Below are 19,077 nucleotides of genomic sequence, written 5' to 3'. Positions count from 1 at the left end.
TACATTGTATATTAAAAAAATAAGATGCTCAGAGACTATAGCCGTGAAAGGATAGCAGTCCTGCTTACCTGTTGCTTCAGCCACTTTTAAAATTTTAATTCAAAATCTGAAACTGGCTTAGCTGGCACCTAAGCTGTCACTGCATTCTAGTCACTTCAGTAACTTCAATATAAAATCAGCCTTTTGTAGAATCATAGAATCACAGAACGGTTTAGGTTGGAAAGGATCATCTTATCCCAACCCTGCTGCCGTGGCCAGGGACACCTTCCACTAGACCAGGTTGCTCCACACCCCATCCAGCCTGGCCTTGAACGCTTCCAGGGACGGAGCATCCACAGCTTCATCCACAGCTTCTCCGGGCAACCTGTGCCAGTGCCTCACCACCCTCACATTAAAGAATTTCTTCCAAACAGCTAATCTACCCTCTTTTAGTTCAAAACCATTCCCCCTTGTCCTATCACTTCATGCCCCTCTCCAGCTTGCCTGTAGGGACCCTTTAGGTCCTGGAAGGCCGCTACGAGGTCTCCCCAGAGCCTTCTCCAGACTGAACAACCCCAACTCCCTCAGCCTGTCTTCACAGGAGAGGTGCTCCAGCCCTCTGAGCATCTTTGTGGCCTCCTCTGGACTCACTCTAATGGGTCCATGTCCTTTTTATGCTGGGGGCCCCAGAGCTGAATCCAGTAATCCAAGGGGGAGTCTCAGGAGAGCGGAGTAGAGGTGGGGAATCGCCTCCCTTGACCTGCTGCTCATGCTTTTGATGCAGCCCCGGATACAGTTGGCATTCTGGGCTGCAAATGCACGTTGCTGGGTCACATAAATGAGCAGTCAGAGGCCCAAGCTGACAGGATCCACAAAAACCTAGGTAGTTCCCACCTACACTGACAAGCTACAACAGGATTATAAGTGAAGTATCCAAGCTAGACACACGCTGAGACATGTAAACTGGGGGCAAACATGTCTAAATCCTGATGCTGGTTCTTGCTGTCACCACCTGGAGGGAGGTGCTGCAGTAGTAGGCTCAGTAGCAATGAGACGCTACAGACTTGCTGTCTCTCCCTATTAATTACAACTGACAGCAATCCTGAAAACATTCAGAACTTCAGGTATCCAGTTCCATCTACTCAACCATAAGTCAGTGAGAGAAGCAGGATGGAACAGAAAGTGCGCGTTACATATTTGAGCATAAGCATCACGACCATTTCCTCCCGCTGTAAATTCGCACAAAACAAGGGATGTTCCCAGGCACTTCTGTAGCACCTTGTGTGACCTGACAGAATTCTGCAGGGCTTTTCCTAAACCAGTTTATCGGACTTCATCTGATTCCCTGTGTTTCATTTACACACAGTATTCTAAATTTAGCAAAATTACTTCTCTCGAGATACACAGGTCCTATTTTCAGCAGCTTTAGAACTATTGTTTCAGTGCCCGAGTATGTTCTAATCTCTCAGCTGAATAAATGTAAGTATAATATATCACAGGCAACCAGAGAGGTGCACCAATATCATTAAAATACATATACATGCAATCACTTATAGGTACTTAATACAGGCATGACCTAAGTATCAGTAATGAAAGGCAGATAACCTGGATTAGCATGAAGACAGCCACTTCGGTGTCCTCTCCGGCCCAGCTGATTCCATACAAAGTAGAACAGCTTAAGAAAGTGTGAGAATTTCCTACCTGGACAGCCTCGCAGTCTGGTGGAGGACATCAGAGGGCATCAGCAGCAGAGTTCAGGTCCTGTCAGGAAAAGAAAGGCACTGGAAGGAGCAATCTGACCGTTGAGTGGAGGGAAAGGAGAAGGGTCTACATCCCTTAGGCATTTAATTCCAAGAGGCTGAGTTGTTGCAACCGCAAGAGTGGGGCCTCATTCTATTTAATAGGTGAATCTTAAGACCTGACCCTGAGTTCTGCATTTCCAGCTGTCCAGATCAGGTCATGCTTTGAGTAACCTGATGTACATTGCAGAACCTATATCCCCCATGCAACACCACCGGGTCCCCAGCTGGCTGCTGAGGATGTGGCCAGGCAGCACTGCGCTCCCGAGTTAGCTCACCAGCGGCCACTTTTTCAAACAGCATCAATTTCCAAAAATTGCATTTAAATGCAAAATGAAAATTTAAATCACTATTTTTTTTTTTTAATAAAAATTACTCTATCCTCTCTTTTACACCCACACCCCTTTTCATTCCTGGTTTCCTCTTTTAAGAATTACAGTAATAGGCAATGAAATCGCTTGAGCTACAGATGGAGCTGGTTCAGTTTGGCTCCCTTAGGAAGCCCGAGTATTGCACTTGGAGTACGGTGACCAGGGGAAGCGGGACAAGGCCGGGGGCAGAGGGTCAGCGCCCGCGGTGGCTCGGCCCGGGGGGCACCCGCACGGTGCAAGGGGCGGGGATGGGCCGGCGCAGCCCCCCCGGAGCGATGGCTGGGACACCCAGCCGCCAGCGAGGCCGAAAGGCGGCACTGCCGAGGCTGAGCCAGTCGGTGTGCCCGGCCCGGCCCACACCGGGCTGCCCCGCCGGTGGGAGCTGCCCCCACACCGGGCTGCCCCGCCGCCCCCCCTCGCCTGGCCCCGGTCCGGCGGCTGCTCCCGGGACCCGCGCGGGAGGGGACCTGCCGGGGTCTCACCGCTGTCTCTACCCTTCTGCTTCCACGGCGGGTTATTTCCCCGTTCCACACCCACCCAGCCACCGCTCCGCACCCCCGGCTCCCTGGGGGGCCCGTCCGCGTTCCCGCGGCGGCCGGGCGGGCTCGGGCAGCGGGGCGGGCCGGGTCCCGGGCAGCGGGGCACCCCCAGCCCAGCCCGGCGCGCTCCCCGGCCGTGACCGCCGCGCTGTCGGCCACACGCCGCCCTGGCTTCAGCCGCCCGGGCCGTGCGAGGGAAGGAGCTGCCCCGCGGAACGCCCCGGGAGCCCGGCCCGCCGCCCGCCGCCGCCACCGGCCGCTGCCCCGGGGCGGGCCCACCCCGCAGGCCGGCCCGGCGGAGGCGGTGCGGGCCGCGGCTGCTCCTTCCCCTCCGCCCGCGGCCTCTCCGCCGTGAGCCGCTACGAAATGCGTTACCCGCCCTTCTTCGGCACCAGCGCTGCGCTTCCCATTTCCAGACCAGTATGTTATTTAGCCGATTTATTGTCCTTTTCCTCAAGGCAGACAAGGCCCGTTACAGCCGTTTGACGGGAACCGAAGGCACGTGAGGTAGGAGCTCCTGAAGGGCACAGAGGCGCCCGAGGTAGGACTGGTGGGGCCTGGCCGGGCCGGCGCCCGAGCTGGGGACCCGGCGGGCAGGCGGAGGGGTGGTTCCCCCCGGGGTGCCGGGTGACCCCGTGCTGCGGCAGGTACCCGGCCCGGCTGGCCCGGCAGGGTGCTCGGCCAGCGCCGGGCTGCGGGGCCGCACCGCGGGCTGACTGACGGTGCTGCTTGCTCGGAGCCAGCCCGGAAGGCAGCAGCGGCTGCTGCTCAGGCTAAAAAGCAAAAATTGTTTTGCTTTTTGTTCCTGTGCGCCTTCAGCTCGGTGGCTGTAGCGGGGAGCGTGCCCCCAGGCCGTGGGAGAGTGCCTGCAATGCCATCCTCTGCCTGGGGGCAGGTGGGACCTGCCTCTTCCTCCTAACTGGGAACGGCTCCTCCGGCACTCCGGCTTCCCCTCCGGCTGTGCCACTGTGCAAGACCCTCTAGGAGCTGACCGAGCTGGTAAGAAGCAGGAGCTAAGGGGAGGGCAGGAAGGGCCTCCAAGCTGTTCTCAAAGGATGGTTTCTGGCTTGAACATACGCGTAGTGAGAACACGGAAACTGCCCAGAGCAGGTCTCCTCCCTCCCCTCTTTGGCCCCCATACAAAGCATCCCCCAACCCTTCATTAGGCTAAAACATGTCTTTGATTTAGTGAATCTTGAACATTATTCACTCTGCTGGATGACCTGTAAGGGGAGGAGAGTGCCTCCACTCCAAAAATAACCAGTGTTTCCACAGTTGATATTTGTGAAATAAAAGGCTTTGGCATTGCACTGTGCAGAAAACAGAACCGAGTGAAGCTGACACTAACTGCTAAATGAAAACATTTCTAGCTTTCTCTCCAGAAGGAGCTGGGTAGGGACAGAAGTTAAAATATAACCTGCATGGGGATTTCTATTTGGCAGTCCTACGTGTCAGACTGCAGGTCTTTTATGGCCTCGGAAACCAGATGCATACCTATCTACATGCGGGAGTGTGTAATTCGGTCTCCTGCTTCTACTCTGCTTGTCATTCATGCAGGTTACCCTGTGTGGCAGCTGTTCTTGGTTGCGTTGGGACCGCCTTGTATAAGGAAAACCGGTAGATAAGCACTTGACCTGGGATATATGTGCAGGTGAGCCCCAGGACTCTGCTACCACACTGTGAGCCAAAAGAAACGGCTGACTCACCGACAGCCTCACACAGCACCTGTTTCAGAAAGGCTACTAGCTGCTTCTCTGCATTCTCCACTTGTTAGGTCTCCTTGCACAACAGGTTCTACACTACTAAGTCATGTCAGCTACACTTGTTAAGTGTGATTTTCAGGTGTTTTTCCTCCCCCAACGAGTTAAGAGCTAATTCAAATTTACTCTGACATAAAGCCTGTTTCAAAGAAATTCAGAAGGTACCTTTTCAATGTCTCCGTTCCAGGAAAGAGTGGAGCAGGTTTCTAACGTCACTTAGACGGTGGGCAGGTTGCCTGCCTGTCTCTCTTTCATACTATATTTATGGTCCTTTTGTCACTGGACGTTTGCAGCTTGTTATCTTTTGCTTGCTTTTTTAAAACACAGGTGCAAAAAACATATTTGCAAAAGCAAACATCCCTCTGTTATCAATTTTTCTGTTTGGTTCCACGTATTTAGGCACCTGTCATACTCTTCTAATATTTTCTTAATAAAGAACATGCCAGATTGTGTCCCAGGAATGCAGGTGTGGCAACCATGCCATTTCCTCTCCAGCCATTTAGTCATCTTTGCTGACCTGAGGTCCTGAACCACTACCACTGTTTTACACCTGACCACTGTTTCACAGGCACGGCAGTGCTGACGAGCGTTATAAACATGTTAGCTTTTCAGGTAAGGCTGCGCAGAGGTCTGCTTGTGACTCCAGGAGTTACAATCTCAATGCTGCTTCTCCAGTTACTGCTACTTCCTTGAGAATTTCTGTCCTGTCTGGGAAAGCTGGCCTCCTGTAAGTTAAAAACTCTGCTGTCATCTTGAGAGTCCTTTCCTATTATCACTTTGATCTTTTCCAGGTGAAAGTTTTAATCCTGGCTGTTTCTAATTATCCTGTGAGCACAAAAAAAAGGACATTTTGTCCATGGACTAAATCCACTTTGTGAAAAACAGGGTCCAAAATGACAGCTAAGAGGGAAGGGAAACTAACAGGAAGGAAACGCCGCTTCCCTGGCGTGGTTTCTAGTCTAGACCAGGCAGTTATCACATGACAGTTTTCAAAGAAAAAGAATGTCAACATGGATTCAGGGTGTGAGGCAGGAATACCTGAGTGGTGACAGTGAGTGACCACGGGTGGTTTCTGCAGCTTGGACGAGCGCATCTGCTGGGAAACAACTGTAGCGCTAAGTTGGAAAAAAACCCCAGGAATCTTCACTGTCGTCACTGAAGCCTCGAGAAGTTCATTTCCTTAGGACCTGGAGGAGCATAAGAAACCCTGTTGGTCCCCTTCTCAAGCCTAGCTGAGGCGCTCCCTGCCTTCATGGTCCCATCAGACAGAGGGGCTGGGGCACTTCCCTGGAGCCTGGGGCTACAGCACCCTCCCTCTGCCTGTCCAGTTTACGCCTGTCCCCCAGAGAAATAGCCCAGAGCATCTTTTAGTCTATATTTTCCCACCCTTCTAGAGACTTCTTTCTTTTAAAGTGATGAACTTTACAGAATGAGTCTTATCCTTCACCTATTTTCATTAGGTATGTATCATTCTTAGGCCTCCAGAAATTGATTACATAGAAGAATAATGATAGAAAAGACTAAATATTTTTATGCATGCTTAATTGTATTTAACTCATTTTGGTCACAGTACAATTTATTTTTGATAGTGGCTGCTTTGCTATTCCTTATTTCACATTCCCAATTTACACGTCTTATTTTTTTCTCTCTCTGCCTACTCTCCAGTTATTATATAATAATAGAGGAACAACACTGCCTTTTTGTGTCCGCATCTCATCATATAATCTGAGGGGATATCAAAACTGATAAATACAAACAAATCTAGATGATGAACAGGAACTAGATAATTGCATCCCATAAGTAGCTTCTGATTACCCAAACCAGCAGCTCGTTTATTATGGTCTTTCTGCTCTGTGAGGTCATTAAATGCCTTATTGCCTTAGGTGTACCCCATCAATGACAGGAACTGTCACAGTACTCACTTGCCTTATAACATGCTTCCTGGCTTCCTGATTTTAAGTTGGAAAATTTGAGTTAAGCATCCTAGCAACTTAAGGTAGAGGCTGAGGGGATGGGAAGGGCCACATTCATTAATCTTTTAAGTCATAAAATTGTTTCTTTTTTAGATTGTAATTGGCTAGAGGGGCCTCATGAAGAAGAGTGTTTACACTGCATAGCATTTTATGAGCACAAATGCATATATTATGATGGCTTAGAGCCTGGGTGAAAGCTTAGAGCTTTATTTTTGTTTCAGTAAGTAGATTTGATCTAATCAGATAACAGCAGCAATACAAATTTTCACAACAGAGGTTGACCTTTATCTGGCCAGTCTAAGAACAAAGACTTACTGTTTGTGATATATCTTTCAAGATCATTTTTATGGCCTAGATAAATATTACAAACTCCATGTCAGTAGGCTTTCTGTTAGATTAAAAAGGGTGCTTTTTGAAGGTCTCTGGGTTCTTTTCTGAGAAATTTTACCAAGCGCCAGATACAAATAGCCCTCCACAGTCAGTTATGTCACCAGCCTCTGGGAAAGATGCCCATAATTGTTGCCATGAGTGAAGAAAAGACTGATGATTTTAGGGTGTCAGGCAAGGATATGTTACTTGTTCTGCACTTTCTCCAAGAAGTAGGAATGACTCAATTCCCTGTATAATTGTGACATGAATATATAGGGAAAACTGAACAGGGAGACTCTTTTATCTGGATAGCAGGACAGGACCCAAGAATTAAAGAATGAGTCTGGGACCCATTTGTCTGTTCAGGTGAATTTCAGTAATTTTAGGCAGGATGTCTCAGCCTTGTTACACATTAACAACAAAGACTTTTCCATTGTTTGCAGTGGGGTTTACTTGTTATTCTCTTCTTAAGAAAACACACAACTTTTTGTGTTTTTTTTCAAGTCTGCTTCATTCTGTTTGGGTGTTTCCATGGAAGGGTCAATGCAATCCAAGAAGGTAAGAGCTGCACTAGCCATGGACCTGGGGTAGAGCACACAGTTGCGCACGGGCTGCGTTAGGTTTGTGCATGCTTTGTAGTCTTCATTCTGAGACTTTGATTGGGGATTACATTTCTGACTGGGTAGCTAACATCCAGAATTCTCTATGCAGATAACTTGAGTCTTACCTTTACAACCAGACTAAACAGCAACGTGGGAAGAGGACAGATGCAGTAGGTCATGCTAACGTAGGAGTTAAACCCCCTTTATATGCTGGTGTATTCGGTCCGTGCCTAAGCCTAAGTATAGTGAAAAGAGAAAGGGACTGAAGAAAAGAAGATGGAAGTGGGAGCTGAGATCATTCGTTGACATACCACGTCTCAGGTCAGTAGTGTTGCGTATGCTCCTGCAGCACTTCTGGGCTGGTTCAGCCATCCCACACTGCTGAACTGTGAGACACCATTGCCAACAAGCTGTACGTGTGTTTCGTTGTATCTTACGGCTCAGCTCTGTCCTGTCAGCATGGCTGAGTGGCAACAGACTGCTTTGTCTGCCGTAACCCCTTTCCTGGAGCCGTTCCAAGCATCTGATCAGTTACAGGTATACAAAGATCAGGTATTTAAACTTAATACTATAAGGACATGAACAATTTCCAAGCATTTGTTCTCAAAAGAAGACTGGGTTTGAAAGAGGAAGCGGGAGAGAAGAAAGAAAAGATTTCTTTGACTTTGTCAGAATTCTTGTTCCAAAACTTGTAGGCTGAATCAAGATTTGGTTTTCTTTCTTATTACTCTACTCTGGTAATAAATGAAACTAATTTCCCCAACTCAAGTCTGCTTTGCCCATGACAGTAATCGGCGAGTAACCTCTCCCTGTCCGTATCTTGACCATGAGTCTTTTCTATATTTTTTCTCCCCTGTCCAGCTGAGAAGGGGAGTGACAGAGTGGCTTTGGTGGCCACCTGGCATCCAGCCAGAGTCAACCCATCACAGGTTCCAAACTCCTCCTGTTCATTGTTTCCCTTTCCCAGTGTCTCTTTCATGCCCACACGCTTTGTACCTGCAGTCGGTACTGTTCGTGAGTGCTGCGCTTTGCCAGCTTCTGGCAGAAAGATCCGGGGTTAACTAACTCTTCTGTTAATCCCTTGTCCCATAAGGATTTCACAACTGACCATTGTTTCTGGTCTGGGAAAGATATCCCGCAACTTTGGCCAGTAATGTTGGATGCTATGCAGAGGCACAGTACGCCAGAACCATTTCATATTAAGAGCATAACTACTTCAAGCAGAATTCAGAAGCTGTATATGGGCAGGACCCCCACTTCATTTTATCACAACTATAAATATGTCCATCCCTATCTGTCAGGAAAGATACTCTGGTGAATGTAAGAGAGGGACTGAAGTCGGCAGGAATGTGTTTATATTAGTATCTAACAATCAGAAGCAAAACGTTTGAAATTTTGAAACAATCAGAAAGCAAAATGTTTAATTTTCTATACAGAAACATCTATTGCTGATTAGATCTGAAACCAGAGAGTTATTTCAAATCTTAGAATTTGCCAGAAAGCAGAAGTGTGGCACCAGTCTGTCTAGTTACTTATTTATAAACTCTGCTGCAAACCCAGTGTAGCTTAGGTTAGATGAATGTAAAACAGCCTCTGTTCAGTTAGCTGGACTCTGGATATAAACATATAGAAGCTGACTTAAATATATTTTCAAAACGTTCAGAAGAAAAGTCATACACTGATGAGGAAAGCAGTGTGCATATCCTTTTTTAAGTTAAATCAGTGCAATTTTATACACAAATCCATCTCAAAACAGAAAAAACCAATAAGGGACAAGTAAGATGGTCTTTGTCTCTTCAGTGCCTTATGTTTTTGGGTACAGAGGGGAGAAACGAGGACTATCTTCTATGTGTTGAACTTACAGACAAAAAATACACCCTGAAGTTGGTTAATCCCATCTTCCTTCCCTTTCTCTGTGGAGCTTTTGTGCTACTTGTGACAACTAGTGGCATCTCACTGAAAGACAGCAGAGTAACAGCAGCACTCACGCAGCTCCAGGTGAGCTCTCCTGTCTCACTGCCCAAACAGCAAGACCCTTAGCTATGGAGCTAAGGGGGAAAAAACCTACCAGCTTGGCAGTAGCATTAATGTTTATCCCTTAGTCCTAAAGCAGGCTTGCGGCAATTCGAAATTAGATTCTCACACACTTATCAAAAGATGCTGCTACCTTTATTATATATATACCCTACTCATCTGTGATTCAGTGACCTACAGAAAATGGCCTGGATTTTTTGTGAAAATCAGCATCGGCAAAACAAAATTTTTTTCTTTGGTGCAGAAGATGAAAAATTTACCAGCTTTACCTTTTTATCCACCAGCCACACCCCAAACACGTAAACGACCGGTATTCTTGGTCAGAGAACTTCATCCTTGTGGAATTATTTCAAGGGATCTGTGTTCCTGATGGGCACACAACTCCTCTGGTGGCCTGTCATCATCTAGGAAAAAACTTCTTAAGAGGGTATCACAGTCACTGCAATAGATCATTGAAAATATTTTTGAAGTTTTTAAGTCTTATTGATGATTATATCAGACATCTTCTCTAGAGTCCACCCAGATAACCAGCGTCTCTGCAGCCCAGTTCCCCAAAACCTATGGCTGACAGTGGGGAACCATTTAGGCCCACTTCTCATTGTTGTAAGCACATATGGAACACGTCTGTTCACTTCCACTGGCATGTGCTGGTTCATGTTTGACCTAAGGTTATGTGGGGGAAGCATGGGAGGCTGCCGAAGAGAGTAAGCATGTACGGAATGCTGCACAAAACCACTTTGGAGACTGACATTTTCCTTTCAGATCACTCTTTTAAAATAGCAAGCAAATACCGTTGGCCATTAGTAAGGAGAAAAATAGGTTATCTGACTTGTTCTTCATCTCTGTGGACTCCGGTACATTTTTGTTGGGGGTATGGAAAGGAGAATGGCAAGGGATTTCTAACTCTCCATGGGAGAGCTGTTACTCTTAAATTCTTTCGGGGCTTGTGTACGTCAGAAAGGAGACAGCCCTAGCTCTCCTGCTCAGCCGTACTTCGGGCCCTGCTTTCTGACAGTTTCTGCAGACGTCCTGAGGTGTACACAACTGCGCTGAGATGGACAGGCACTACTACAACATCCACTCTCAGGTACTGTCAGGTCCCTTTGGGTTTTTTGCTGTGCTAATGAAGGTTTCTAGGCGATTTAAAACCAAGTTAACAAAACCCGAGTTTTTTTAAAAATGAGGACAATAGTGTAGGTCAGTTCCAAACGACTCAAAGCATCTGCATCAGCCTTCCCTGGTCCAGATGCCCTCTTCCCGAGGAGGCTGAGACCGCAGCTAGAGTATTTGTGTTGTGTATGCACTTGCTTGCTGCCTTTAGATCCAGGTAGAATATCTACCCTGCATTGTACATTTCTTTCCATTGCTCAGAAACATACCCTGCTTAGGACTTTCCACCCCAAAAGCATTTGCTGCGTTTTTCCTCCCCCTTCTACTCTTCCACTTCCCTTTGCTGCTCACCCCTTCTGACACCAGTGCGGTGGAAGGAAACAAAACCTCACATGCTGAGCTCTGGTTCTCTAAACTTTATTGCTTCAGTTTTCAATAACAAATGAAGCATTTACACCACCCTTAATCTCCATGTCCATGCACAGGCACGTAACTGAATGGGATGGTCATCATTTTGTGGGAAGAATATTCTTCCCAAAAGGTTTTAGGTGCTAATGGACAGTGGTGAAGGGTTATATAAAATGCTGCATGGAGGGATTCTGTTAACGTAAAAATCTTTGCTGTCCTTATGAGAGCACTAAGAGGCATTACTTACTGCCAGCATCATCCTCCTCGTCGCAGCGGGCCAAGATTAGGGGAAAAGGTAGTAACATGCAGAAAAAATTGAGGGAGCAAAGAGTTTACAAATGAATTCTTCCCTGTCACCAAACCAGAGCCGAGGTGGAGTGTAACAACTGTTAAGAGATTGTTAGAGGCTTCTTTAGCTTATAAGAATGTGGAAAAGCAGGTAAGTGTAAAAGCAAAGGTGGCTAGAAATATTTCACCATTTCCTTATTTTCTAATGATAAAAATAAAACTACATTTTAAAATTTAAAACCAACAACATTTTCTAACTGTTTCACTGTAAACATTTTAGGCTTTTTCTTGTGGTAAGTAGATACACGTCTATTACGTTTCTACTTCCAAAGTACTATCTATTTGTCACTGCTGGTGATGCTGTGATTTTGCCCAAACTTTAAAAACCAACCATGGCATTTGGGCAAAGACAAGGAATGCACACGTAAATGTCTGAAAGGTTAATTACATTAATTCAAAATTATTAGTGCTAAACATCTTGTATTATGGTGTCAACAAAAGAACTACTGTAATAGTTAACAAGTAATAAAAGGGAAAGTTGGTGTTTTGTTTTCATGGTTCAAGCAAAGAGAAAAGTAAAAAACCAAGATCTTGAACGACCTGCTGTATGTTTTCTTTTTTAATAATCTACAATATTTTGTAGTTGCAAAGACAAACGTTATATAGTTTACTGCTTATAATGTCCCCTTTTAACACTGCATGCTAAGTCGAAAAGAGAGGGTGGAAAACACAATTATTTTCTAGTACTAGGAATTATTCCCCATCGATGCAGTTAAAAATCTCTATAACAGAATTTTGATACTCACTGCCTGCAATTTGCTGTTCTTTGCAGCACATCCTAAATTCTGTAGTGAGACAAAATATGAATGAAATTTGAATGCCAGAACTTCAGAATTCAGCACTCTATCCAAGTGTTCTTTATGAACATATATAGTATGAATATTCATACTCTCTTTTACTTTCAAGAATAAGATCTTGTCCCAAAACCATGAAATTGTCTTAAAAATGACAAGATCAGTATTTTAAGTTGCAAGGTATGTGTCTTCCCCCTTGGGGAAAGCCTGTAGGGTGGAAATTTGCGGACTCCCCTTAGCAGTCACAGGTGTTACAAGTTAAGGTTTTAGTATAATCAAATGATTTTGAGACCATCACCAAAAATGTTAGGTACAGTGAGATACAAGATTTGATGGTACTATAGTATCCTTGTACTTCCTATTTAGCAGATAGTCTCTAAAAAATGGCTAGCTCTTTCATTTGGTATTTGCAGTGGGAATATCATGGTGGTTTCTACTGACGTACCTCTTCATTTCCCAGATACCACTTTGTATGATGGCAAGAAGCAGATTATTTTAGTTCAAGTGCAATATTCTGCACAGAATTTTGTACTTGTGCTTTAAAGTAGCAGTGTGTTCAAATCATCATCATAATAATTAGCAGGGTTTACCTCTTCTTAATTACTGGCTCAAAGTCCAGCTTCTTTCCTCTCTGAAGTAGATGTACTTTGCAGACGTTAGATGGCCATCGGGGGTTTGGTTCCACAAGGATTTTACACTTACCAATTTTTAAGCAGATTGTGCTGGAGGTTCGGTTGTCATTTCATTTCAATAAATGTGTTTTAAAAAGCAGAGGCAGATGGTTGAAATCTTAGTTAGAAGGTTGTTTTTTAAACTGCAGTACACAAACAATCACTTTAGGGTTAATAATTTGCTCTGTTCTTTACCAGACTCAGTAAAAATCTTGCTTTGAAAAGGTTTTTGTCTCAGATAAAGGGATAGACAAGCAGACAGATGGCATAATGCAAGGAAAATCCAGAGTGGGAATAAATTAATAAATGGATTTGTCAGTGAGCTGCATAAATTACGTTATGCACCTTTTTGTATAGCTTAGGAATTTACAGTTCACGAAATGTAGTTTTTCATAAAACATGAAATCTTGCGGCACAGTTTCGGGGTACTGCATTTTTTCTTTTCCTTCACTGTCAGACTTGTTCCTGCCTGTACTTTCAAAACTACTTTACAACCCTTTCAAGAACAGTTTCACATCACAGGGTGAATCTGAGGCTCAAAGAGCCCTGGAAGAGGTCACCTTTTTAAAAATTCACGGCAGTTAGGCACTTGTGTGTGACAGCAATCTGAATTCCAAGTAGCATGATCACCCTGACAAGGAGAGCATTCAGGGGAAGAGCAGCCTTGGCCAGCTCTCGACTGACCTTACTTAGGTTATCCAAACTGTTTAAACCTGTTTGGCTAACTGATTAAGGAATGAAACTAATACACCAGCATTATCAGTTCCATGATGCAAATGAAATAGCAAGGGCAAGATTTTCACACTTACCTAGTGGAGTTTTCATGCTGCCCTTAATGTACCTAAAGCAGGGTTACTTTTCAGGTGGTAGAGGTGCTCAGTTCTCATAGGGACCCATCTTCTCACCAGCCAGCCTATCAAATGATGCCTGCTAGACTTCAAAGAAAGGATAAATCCCAAATCACTAGTAATTCTTAGCGTGACATTAGCCTTTTATTCTACAACTGTTACAAATGTGCTGTACAGCTTACTGCATAGATAGCCAACTGCAGAATTAATGCTTAATATTTTCACTGTTTTCACACAGGTTCATGATGCTATATCAGCAGCTCGTATTTGTCTTTGGAGTATCACTAGCTAGTGACACATGGGCACTTAGAAGCTGTTACTCAGAAGCCCAAGTCTCCCTATATTACTTCTGCAACCTCACAGATATTCCACTTGTGCCAAAGGACACGGTGAAGCTTTTGCTGACTTACAACTATATCAGCCAAGTGACTGCAACTTCGTTTCCACTGCTGGAGCACTTGTTGGTGTTGGAAATCGGAACGCAGTATGTCTATCCTGTTACCATAGGAAAAGGAGCTTTCAAGAACCTGCCAAGACTTCGTGTCTTAGACTTGGGATTCAACAGGATTCTTCAACTGGATCTTGATGCTTTTGTGGGCTTGCCAAGTCTGACTGTTCTCCGTCTGTTTCAGAACTACCTAGGAGATTCCATCCTGGAGGAACGTTACTTTCAAGATTTAACCTCATTAGAAGAACTGGATCTATCAGGGAACCAAATTACAAAACTTCAGCCTCATCCTTTATTTTATAACCTAACCGTCTTGAAAACTGTGAACCTGAAATTCAACAAGATATCCAACCTGTGTGAAAGCAATCTTACCAGCTTCCGAGGGAAACGCTTTTTATTTTTTAGCCTCAGTTCTAATAATTTGTACATGACAGATGAAATGGTCTGGGCCAAATGCCCAAATCCTTTCAAAAATATTACGTTTAACTCACTAGACCTTAGTAACAATGGCTGGAGCACAGAGAAAGTCCGCTATTTCTGTACAGCCATTCAAGGGACTCAAATTGATTCTTTAATATTTAGGTCTCATACAATGGGTTCAGGATTTGGCTTTAATAACATTAAAAATCCAGATAATGATACATTTGCAGGACTAGCAAGAAGTGATCTTCGCTTGCTTGATATTTCAAATGGTTACATTTTCTCTCTCAATTCTTTAATCTTTCAAAGCCTTGGTAATCTGGAATTGCTAAACCTTTTCAAAAACAAAATAAATCAAATCCAAAGGCAAGCATTTTTTGGCTTGGGAGACCTAAAAATTCTCAATCTGTCAAGTAATCTTTTAGGTGAGTTGTATGATTATACTTTTGAAGGTCTACATAGTGTCATGTATATTGATTTACAGCAAAATCATATTGGGATGATTGGTGAAAAATCATTCCGTAACTTACTAAGTCTGAAAACGATTGATCTCCGAGACAACGCCATTAAAAAACTCCCTTCCTTTCCACATCTGACCGCTGCTTTTTTAGGTGACAATAAGCTAATGTCTATAGCTGACACAGCAATAGTAGCAACTTACCTTGAATTAGAAAGAAATTGGTTGGCAAACCTGGGTGACCTATATATTCTTTTCCAAGTTCCAGATGTGCAGTATATCTTCTTAAAACAGAATCGCTTCTCTTACTGTGTGAAAAGCGATAATGTTATAGAAAACAATCAGTTAATCTATATGGATCTAGGTGAAAATATGTTACAGCTTGTGTGGGAGAGAGATTTATGTTTGGACGTGTTCAGGGCACTGTCCAAACTGCAGGTTCTACATCTGAATAACAACTACCTTAGTGCTCTTCCACAGGAGATTTTCAGAGGTCTAAAATCTCTAAAAAGACTTAATCTAGCTTCCAACCTACTGTCTCATCTTTCTTCTGGGCTTTTTCCACCAAGCCTAACAAACCTAAACTTATCTGGAAACCAGCTTTTTTCCCCTGAGCCTGAAGTCTTTATGACTTTGAATATTCTGGATATAACACATAATAATTATGTCTGTGATTGTACTTTAAAGAGCCTACTAGCGTGGCTAAATGAAACCAACGTAACCCTGGCTGGCTCACAATCTGACAGGTACTGTGCATACCCACCTGCATTTGCAGGAGTACCACTGTCATCTCTGACATACGATGGTTGCAATGAAGATGAACTCCAGCAGACACTCAGGTTCTCAGTGTTTATCTTCACCTCCATCACTCTTCTAGCGTTGCTGATGGCAGTCACCATTTACACTCGCTGTCGGGGGATTTGTTTTGTCTGGTATAAAACTATTACCAAAAAAATTATAGACAGCTATCCACAAGTAGTAGATAAAAGTGGATACAGATATGATGCGTATTTGTGCTACAGCAAAAATGACTTTGAATGGGTCCAGAATTCTTTGCTAAAGCACCTGGATTCACAGTATTTTGATAAAAACAGATTTACCTTGTGCTTTGAGGAAAGAGATTTCTTGCCCGGGGAAGAACACATCAACAATATTCGTGATGCCATTTGGAACAGCAGGAAAACAATTTGCATTGTGACCAGGCAGTTTCTCAAAGATGGGTGGTGTGTGGAAGCCTTTAATTTTGCCCAGAGCAGGTACTTCTGTGATCTGAAAGATGTCCTCATTATGGTAGTGGTTGGGTCACTTTCTCAGTATCAACTGATGAAACACAAACCAATTCGAAACTTCTTACAAAGAGGTCGGTATTTGCGATGGCCTGAAGATTATCAAGATGTAGACTGGTTTTTAAATAACCTTTCTTGCCAAATTCTGAAGGAAAAAAAAGTGCGAAGGAAAGCTGGTGATACAGAGCTGCAGACTGTAGCAACCCTCTCACATTGATGGTGTATGGGTTGCTGGCTTTCCAAATATCCCATTTCCAGCTGTGCCATGGCAGGAATAAACAGAAGTTTGCTTCATCTTTCCTTGAAAAAGCAGGCAGAAAGATAACTATTTCAGTATAAATCCTACTAAACATGGAAACAGCCTGAAAGCGACCAGCAAATACATGAAAGTCTGATTATTTTATGGACTATGACACACATTTTCAGAATTACATGAATCACAGATGCTTCACATTTTGGATGCTCAGCTTCAGACATTTCAGTCCTGATTTTCAGAGTACTACTTACTTACAGGTCTCTTTCAGTTAGAGGATGCCCATGGCTGTTTTTTTAAAAAGACCCCACGGTACCGTATGGGAGTGACCAAGTCTACGTTCATGTATGGCCTAGCCTGACCCATCAGTTCATGGGTTATTTACTCCTGTGCTTTTTGCACTCTGTAACTTTTCATGCCCTGGTTCGAAGCACAATCAGTGCTTTGCACCTTTATGCTTTCATTTGGTGTAACAGAGATTTCATTTGTTTGCTTTCTACTCAATGAGCCTCAGCTTCTCCACTGGAAAGTACAAACTCTGAACTTCATCCCCTTACCCTCTACAACTTCTCTGCTTGGTGGTAAAACTACGGTCATTGATCTACTTCATTTACTGCTGTTTCAGCCTGGTGCTTTTCCAGTTGAGCTGCCTCCTGCCCTGCAGAGAGGAACAAGTATCCTCGTCAGACCTGAAGCAAACTTGGACTTGAAAAGCAAACAAGAAACTACCTCAGCAGCCACGTGGGCTGGACACTGGTGATGTGGCCATAGCCCAGTGACTGCCAGATAAGCTTTCACATTCCGGGAGTGGAAAGTACAGACAGCGGGTTGTTCTCTGTAAATCCTGTCCCCTGATCAGTTCTGGGATATTTTTCTGCTTCTACTGAAATATTTTTCTAGAGTGATTAATGCTTTTACCTCTCTAATAATTTTACCACTGTTTGTTCAGGTATGTGTCTTCAGGGGGTTGTTCAGGATCATTTTAATAGAAGTCTGATTGAGTGTTCATTGTTATAAAAACCTGCATCTATTATTTTGATGGTGACATACTCCTCGAGCATACGTACTGTTGGCATCTTGGTTTATACATTTATTCAACAAAAGCTTACCAAATTAATCACAGTATGGTCTCAGTCAATTTCTTGCTTTAATGACAGAGCAGGACTGGGAGGTTTTATAAGCTGTCTGTCTTGACCTTAGCTGCAAACAAATAACACCAGCTTAACTATTTTGACAGAGATGAGAAAGTACAATCCACTTCGTGTGGATGCAGTTGTTTGAATATAGATGTACGTGCCTGTGGCTGATCTAATTTACTCGCAGTGCACCAGTATACAGGATTTCTATTGATAAAATTACCACGGTAAAATATTACTTCCTTCTCAATCAGCGTAGTCACTCAGGAACAGAAAAGGGGTAAGCCTTGGAAAACTTCCCAGGCAGCACGGGGAGCAGATGGGAAGAGGGACTGACTGTGCTGATGAAGCCCTGGGTGTCGCTGTTGGCCCAGGGACTAGCTCGGGCTTCCCGAATTCCTGCCTCCCATCCCCTGCAGCTGCTGCCTTAGGGAAAACGTGCAGCAGGGATGGAGGTCTGAAAGAACCAGCAGCCCTGGTTTCCCAGAGCCCCCGTGGGCTGTCAGAAAAGCCACCACCTGCATTCCAACTCTCTGCATTTCTTACAGTTCTCTGAAAATGTCCAAACTTTTCCCTTTTTTTCTCCCCAACCAGTGCAAAGAGTTATAATCGTCCTTTAAAGTCAGAGGTTACATCAGGGAGTATTGCACATAAACCCCAGACAGATAGACAAAGCAGGAACGAATCCGTACAATGAAGACCACGTGCAGGTCTAGGCTGTCAGCCTATGGATCTGCACATGGTGTAAGAGATGGGAATTTTAAAAGCATACTTAAATTATATTTTAAAGGATGTCACAAACCATTTTTGGTCAAGTGTTAATTGAGAGCCCTCTCCAGTTACGACTTTATTGTATACTTACAAGGCACTCCTATCACTTCAGATACTTAAAACTTTTTCCTGCTAACCTATGTATGCAGGAACAACAAGTCGATACAGACATTACTGGGATGGCTTTAACCAAAACCGTTCTATTTTGTTTTAAACGTGTCTGCCTTCATAAGCTTTGGGCTTATGCCACTGGTGGGAGGTGGCTACATAAAACTTGCATTTTCTTCAGCCTTTGGAAAGTCTGACTTTTTACATAAAAGTTTTAATAAAACCTTTGGATGCAATTTCATTGTCTGCCTCCATACTTATATACCATTTTGGAAACTTAAAGAGATCAAACCTGTGTCAGGAGCAGCTGGGGAAATTTCTTTCTACCACAGAGGCAGTTTAGAAACACAAATAACCCAGCCCCTTGCAAATTCTATTGCAAGGGATCTACAAAAGACAATACAAGTGGTTTTGGAGAACGTGCTGCTGAACTCCTGGTTGTGGAGCGGTTTGCAGGCATATGAATAACTGCAGTGTCAATTTTAGAGGGATCTGAAATCGCTCCTTTTTACTCCTTGTGAAAACATTCCAAGTCTCACCAACAAATGCAGTTGGTACAGTCTGTCCTATACAATGCAACACTGACTTCAAAC

At 44.2% G+C, this 19,077-nt stretch overlaps 1 protein-coding gene and 1 long non-coding RNA gene across 21 annotated transcripts in view; one reads left to right on the top strand and one right to left on the bottom strand.

The window, feature by feature from the left end:
• The window catches only part of LOC114013399 (uncharacterized), a 42,129-nt gene extending 39,558 nt beyond the window's left edge, over nt 1-2,571 (bottom strand). Inside the window, exon 1 of the long non-coding RNA XR_003556328.2 lies at nt 1,681-2,571. This is a non-coding gene — a long non-coding RNA (uncharacterized LOC114013399). The remainder of the gene's footprint in view (nt 1-1,680) is intronic.
• Nucleotides 2,572-2,857: 286 nt separating this feature from the next.
• TLR5 (toll like receptor 5) lies at nt 2,858-18,720 on the top strand. Of its 20 annotated transcripts, XM_055816394.1 has the most exons (6): nt 2,870-3,195; nt 4,246-4,339; nt 5,061-5,175; nt 7,234-7,929; nt 10,442-10,513; nt 13,844-18,720. In XM_055816394.1, exon 6 carries the CDS (start codon nt 13,848-13,850, stop codon nt 16,431-16,433), a length of 2,586 nt encoding a protein of 861 aa, XP_055672369.1. In that variant the 5' UTR covers nt 2,870-3,195; nt 4,246-4,339; nt 5,061-5,175; nt 7,234-7,929; nt 10,442-10,513; nt 13,844-13,847; the 3' UTR covers nt 16,434-18,720. The 20 variants fall into 20 exon arrangements, 18 of the variants coding, with proteins under 18 accessions (XP_027648947.2, XP_055672369.1, XP_055672373.1 ...); XM_055816398.1 differs by having other exon boundaries at nt 7,295-7,348; nt 7,530-18,720; XM_055816396.1 differs by having other exon boundaries at nt 7,295-7,348; nt 7,502-18,720.
• The last annotated feature ends 357 nt before the right edge of the window (nt 18,721-19,077 follow it).

Source organism: Falco peregrinus, chromosome 11 (assembly GCF_023634155.1).
Source record: "Falco peregrinus isolate bFalPer1 chromosome 11, bFalPer1.pri, whole genome shotgun sequence".
Lineage (NCBI taxonomy): Eukaryota > Metazoa > Chordata > Aves > Falconiformes > Falconidae > Falco > Falco peregrinus.
Note: the sequence above shows the minus strand (reverse complement) of the source record. Positions and strands in the feature narration are given on the sequence as shown.